This window comes from Balaenoptera borealis (assembly GCF_965194805.1).
Source record: "Balaenoptera borealis genome assembly, chromosome: 12".
Classification (NCBI taxonomy): domain Eukaryota; kingdom Metazoa; phylum Chordata; class Mammalia; order Artiodactyla; family Balaenopteridae; genus Balaenoptera; species Balaenoptera borealis.
Genome location: NC_138869.1, coordinates 58261694 through 58267430, shown reverse-complemented (window position 1 = coordinate 58267430; position 5737 = coordinate 58261694). Strand labels below are relative to the sequence as shown.

General features: G+C 39.1%; 1 protein-coding gene across 4 annotated transcripts in view; it reads right to left on the bottom strand.

Moving 5' to 3' along the window:
* Positions 1-5737, bottom strand: part of GADL1 (glutamate decarboxylase like 1) — a 182258-nt gene that overhangs the window by 66935 nt on the left and 109586 nt on the right. For all 4 annotated transcript variants that reach the window (XM_082348630.1, XM_082348632.1, XM_082348631.1 and 1 more), the window contains one exon: positions 4357-4446. In XM_082348630.1, the coding sequence (XP_082204756.1) occupies positions 4357-4446 (90 nt within the window). The remainder of the gene's footprint in view (positions 1-4356; positions 4447-5737) is intronic.

Sequence of the window (5737 nt, the reverse complement as noted above, 5' to 3'; positions counted from 1 at the left end):
CTTGAAATCAGTGCAGATAGTGTAGGTGTTTCAGTAAGGAGATAAGGGGAGAGAAAAAGAGAAGTAGGAAGGGAAGACAAATTATATACTACGTCTGGGAGCAAGTCATGAGAGAAAATAGTTTGCAAACTAATTGATTTGACTATGGTATAATCATGGTCTCCAAACAAGACAATCCCTTTGGTATAAGAAGAAAAGATTAGAGTATCTCTGAATAATTAAATATTTTAAATCTATCCTTAAAAAAACTTATTTTGTGCATTTTTTAAATGTACATACTACATTTAAAAATGAATACATGTAGATAATTTAAAACAATAAACACATATTGGGGTAAATACTCAATTAAAAAAACATTTTTTAACTATTAGGAGATTGTGGTCAAAACCTGGATAACCTTTGCCTGGATAAACACTCAAGGAACTCTAAGGCTTCGTTGGGTCAATTATTCTATACTTTGGTTTATTATTATTATTATTGTTGCTGCTGTTATTATTATTTTCACAAAAGCAATATATATTAATTGTAGAAAATTAAGAAATTGCAGAGGAATACAAAAGAAAGGAACAATCATCTGTAACTCTATTTCTAAAATAGTTTGGTGCCCCTTATCTAACCACATATACAATATTGTATATGTATATAAATCTCTATGTATATACAATATAGTGACTGTTCTATAACTTATTTTTTCAATTAATAATAAATTATGAATACGTTATTTAGGAAGAAAATTTTAATTGTCTATACACTACAAATTTGCATATAAATTATGTACCACATTTTAATCAATTCCCTATAGTTGAATATTTAAGTTTTTAAAATTTTCTTGCTTTTTTAATGCCTGAGGAACAGACATGGAGGCCTCTGGATGCGAAGCAGAATGAACTAGATTTTATACTGTGGACCAGCCATTCTCAAGGAAATGGTATTACACCTCCAGGGAATATCTTCAAAATTTGGGCAGATGTTTTTGGTTTTCATGATGTTTGGGGGTTGCTCCCTGTGTTTAGAAGGTGGGGAACAGGGATGCCAGCTGCCTTGCACCGTGGAGAGCAGTCCTGAGCCAGGAAGAGCTGCCCCATGTCCTGTACAACTTTGAAGTGTCCTGCTGGAAATGCAGGAGGCCAGGAGCCTGATTACATTTATCCAAGCCCAGAACTTAACTCTGGTTTACATGCAAATGCAAACTATTCTGTGCCCATTTTAAATAAACATTAAGTTTTCTACTACCATATAAATCAAGGGGAAAATGTTTTCTTCAATGCTTTACCAAGAATTGTGCACCTTTTTTGAAAATTATGTCACTAACATCACCCCATTCCTACTACTGGCATCAGTAACATCACCTACTTCTAAGAGTCTGCGTTTGAAGATGGCTCACATTCACAGTGATTCTAAAAGGATGTGTGAGCATCTTATCACTTCCTTGTGTCTTCTAATATTGTCATGCCAAACGTTTGTGTAATGAAATACATATCTTTATTATAAAGATTATTTTTCCATCATATGACATGTAAGGCCTTCTATTGCCTTTTACAAAATTCCGTGTAGGTAGGTCCTATTTTCTATTGGTTTCATCTTAGGAGAATAAAGAGAACATTAACAGCATTTATTATAAACAGTGGTCATTGGTCGATCGGGTTGAAAGCTGCGAGTGTAAAGAGTGTAAAGCATTCGGAGGCTTCCAGCAGGAAAATGACAAGATAAAACAGGGCTGCAGGTATGACTGTGCGGAGAGGAAGGAAAATAAACAGGAGGCAGAGACCAGAAAAGAAGCGAGTACAATCTGGGCAGGGAACTAATGAAGACCTAGAATGCTGCAACACCTGAAAAAACCAAAAAGAACTTTCATGGAGGACATTTTAAAAAGAGGAGTTGCTGGAACTCAGTGGTTGAACACAGTGTCAGAGAGGGGCTGTCACAGCATCAGTAGACAGCAGAGTGACTGTGTTCTCAGAAACAGTCTCACGTGTGTGCTCACACGCACACACGCACATGCACACACACACACACACACCCCCAAACTCCAGGTTCTTTATGAAATAATCCCGCTCCTCTCCTGCTGCCAAAGGGAAGACTTATCACACCACTGATTCTGAAATCTGACAGCTCCGCCTGACATGAGTCTGAATTGGCGGGGCGAAGCTTTATTCGGTTTATTTATTTGTTTGTGATTCTCCATCCAAGATAAATCCTGAAACAAATTTCAAGTGTGCTTTAAGTACACTCCAGGTTATAAATCATATACTTGCATTCTCATACTACAGTAAGCATGAAACCACATAGATCAACAACAGATATATATGCCTCCCTTCCTTGCCAAATTCACGCACACACACCCATGCCAAGAGAGAGGATAAACGGAAACTAAGACAGAACCAATGATGATTCATCTGCAGCATACATGTTTAGGAATCAGAAGCAACCAGAACAATTAAAATAATATGATATTAGACTGGGCAAGGGCCTCATGGTTCTAAATGGCAGAAAAGTGTTTCCAAAATGAAGGGATGGAGAATCATGTATATCAATCATGAGAGAACCGATGCTGGAGAATACTGGGGAGAGAAGAGACTGTCCTAATTCATATTTGATCTCCAGTTAAGATTAAAAGTGTATTATATGCTGATTTATCTGATTTTAGCTTATATAGCCATCCTCAGCTTTAAATTTTCTGAGACTAGATAATGTAAATGTTTCTTTAAACAATGGAAGAGTGAGTCCATAGTATCCCCAAACATAAAGAGACTATTTAGTTACCCTGATCCGTGTCCATGCAACAGTATTGAGTCCATAAAACACGAATATCACCTTCTCGGTTGCTTTTCTTAACAATCAGAAAGTGAGAAGGATGGCAGTCATATCCTTCTCAATGTCACCAAACAATGCCTGATGCATTCCATCAAAGTGCAAAATGTCCCTGGAAACACCACCATTAAATTCTCACATTGTTTCTTTTTGAGTCACTTACCATCTGAAATGTATTCTTTAGCACTTTCTCATTTACATTATGTGACAAAAAGACAAGCCAGATCCAAGGACCATGTTAACTGCCTGAAACGGCCAATGGAGGGCTTGTCTAGGCAAAGGCACAGGTAACTCTGTCCATCTCTCCCCATCTCTGCTGCCTGACCTCAGGTTTAACAAGAGGTAAGATATTTATATATTGAGTATGTACTGTGCTACCTTGCAGGAGGCTAAATGAGCTAAAAAGAAACAGAAAGTGGCCTGAGGCTAAAGAAGATGCTGCAGGTGAGGATCCAGGTGGCTATGACTTAAAGGTCATGGTCTTCCCACCTCTCCCTAACTAGGCACAAATTCCAAGCACCTTGTCATGGAAGATGAGGCCTTCATGTGCTCCCCTTCCTGCTGCTCTTGTCCTACTCCTAGCACTGCCCCCTGCCCCATTGTGGTCTTCGATCACACCCTCCCCTCTTCGCCTCTGGGCCATGATGTTGTGATTCTTCCTGGAACCCACTTCTTCACAATTGTCACTGACTCACACCTACTTATTGTCCAAGACTCCAATCTAGTGTCACACTTTGGGGTAGATGTCCTTTCTCTCTGCCTTTACAGGATTTCTCTTCATCTAGGCACCTACTAGTTACCTTGTGATGATCTCTTTACTCATTTGTCTCCTAGAATACGAGCTTCCCAGGGCAGGGACCAAGTCTCTTTGATGTTTATATCTCTAGTGCCCGGCATAGTGAGCGCTGAATGTCTGTCCCTTGCATGACTGGGAAGTTTTTCCTTTTCTTCTAGAGAGCAAGGAGAAGGGCTAGCACCTATCAAAGCTGTTAAAACTATCACTGATTTCCACATTGAGGGTAAGGAGGGGTTTGCAAGTCACACTTAGTTCAATGATCAGTTGAAATTCATTGCTGACATTTCCTTTCTTTTTTATCACATAAGCCCCTTGGTGGAAAGAACAGAAAGTCTCACACTCACAAAGGGTACCAGATTTAGACTTTAACATTATCTGCTAGTGAAGTGATGCAAGCAGTCACAGACATGCACCAGCAGAGCTGAAGGAAGAAGCCATTCATCATACGACATTAACCATTACCAGATCACGTGCTCTGAAATGCACTGTGAATTAGAACTTCTGACAAATTCTACCACTCTCTTGCAAACAACACAATTATTTTGAATTTGTGTGTGTCAAGTATGTTGATTTGTTTTAACAAATGCTCACAACTGTTTGGCATGTCATTAACTTTTAATATACTAAGAACAACCTCTCTAGATCCTCAAGAAGTTCTTGCAAGTACCAAATTATTTATAGGATCATTAGACAATGGGCATTGAATCTATTCCATCCAAAGGAAAAAATGCAATATCCTTATCACTCACCAAATGAAGTTTTGCCCAGAATTCAGGTCCTTCCTCCATCTCTCTGAGGCTCGGTGGAATGTACCAAAAGCAAACATTGGCATATTCAGGCTGAAGATGAAGAAAGTTTGAAAGTTTTTAATTAATCTTAGAATGCAATTCAACTCTTAGCTAGTTTCTTTCAGTCATCATGTGTGTCTTACATTGATAACATCAGAATCTGATAGATTAGACATCCATTCAACCTTACTTTTGATAACAGCTTATTGAGTAATTTTCTTCTCAGTTGGGTGCACCGAGAGAGTGCTCTCCCCTCTGGGTAAGGGATGTGCACAAGATCAAAAATAAACATAATGAAGTTTGAAGCTAACTCAACCCAGCTCTAACTAACCATTAGTTAGCACCTGATACACATATACCTAGAGATACCCTGGTTCATCCCTCTTCAACCCTAATCCTTAAGTTATATCTCATACCACCATATCCTTCAAATAATTTCTTCTCTACTTAAGGTGGCCAAAGTTGTCTTCTATTACCTGCTACACTTGACAAATGCAAAATCCCCAATTACCTGTGAGTCGGTAACATATGATACACTTGGGCTCCAGTTAACCAGCCCTGCTGTGACCCTGGCCAATACAGCATCAGAAGGAAAAAAAAGGCCATCAGTTCGACTACTGGCTCTCAAGTATCAGTATCAGAAAGGGTGTGAGTCTGCTAGACGGCTTGCTCAAAATGAAGACTCTCAGCACCTGGGCTCAGAACACCCAGAGCTGAATAAGTCCGTCATAGAAATGGCTGAAGAACTGGGTCATGCTGGGTCATGCCCACCCACTCAGCACCTTCCTCATCTGATTTTTCATGCTGACAGTTTTTGAAATGACTTCTATTTTCCCACCACAAACACAGTTTGTAGGTAATAACCGGTGTTATAATAGTTCTCAATAACCAAGTTACGCTCCATTGTCAGTATAAAGTTTCAAAGTATTTCAGAGAGAAGAAACAGCTATCACCCCACATCTTAAAATCAAAACTGGTACTATAAAGAGTTTTGATTTTAATGGATTTTAAATTACAACTGATAGCCCAGAAACATTCCAGCTCAACAAGGTAAGCTCTTGATCTGATCATCCCTTCACCTTTGAAGTTTGCAACAGGCTTATTGAATTTGACCAAAAAACAAAAATGGAGCTACAGAAAGAACAAACAAACAGAAGAGGAACCAAGATGGCGGACTAGAAGGATGTGGTCTCACTCCCTCTTGTGAGAACACCAGAATCACAACTAGCTGCTGGACAATTATTGACAGGAAGACACTGGACCTCACCAAAAAAGATACCCCACATCCAAAGACAAAGGAGAAGCCACAATGAGATGGTGGGAGGGACACAATCACAGTAAA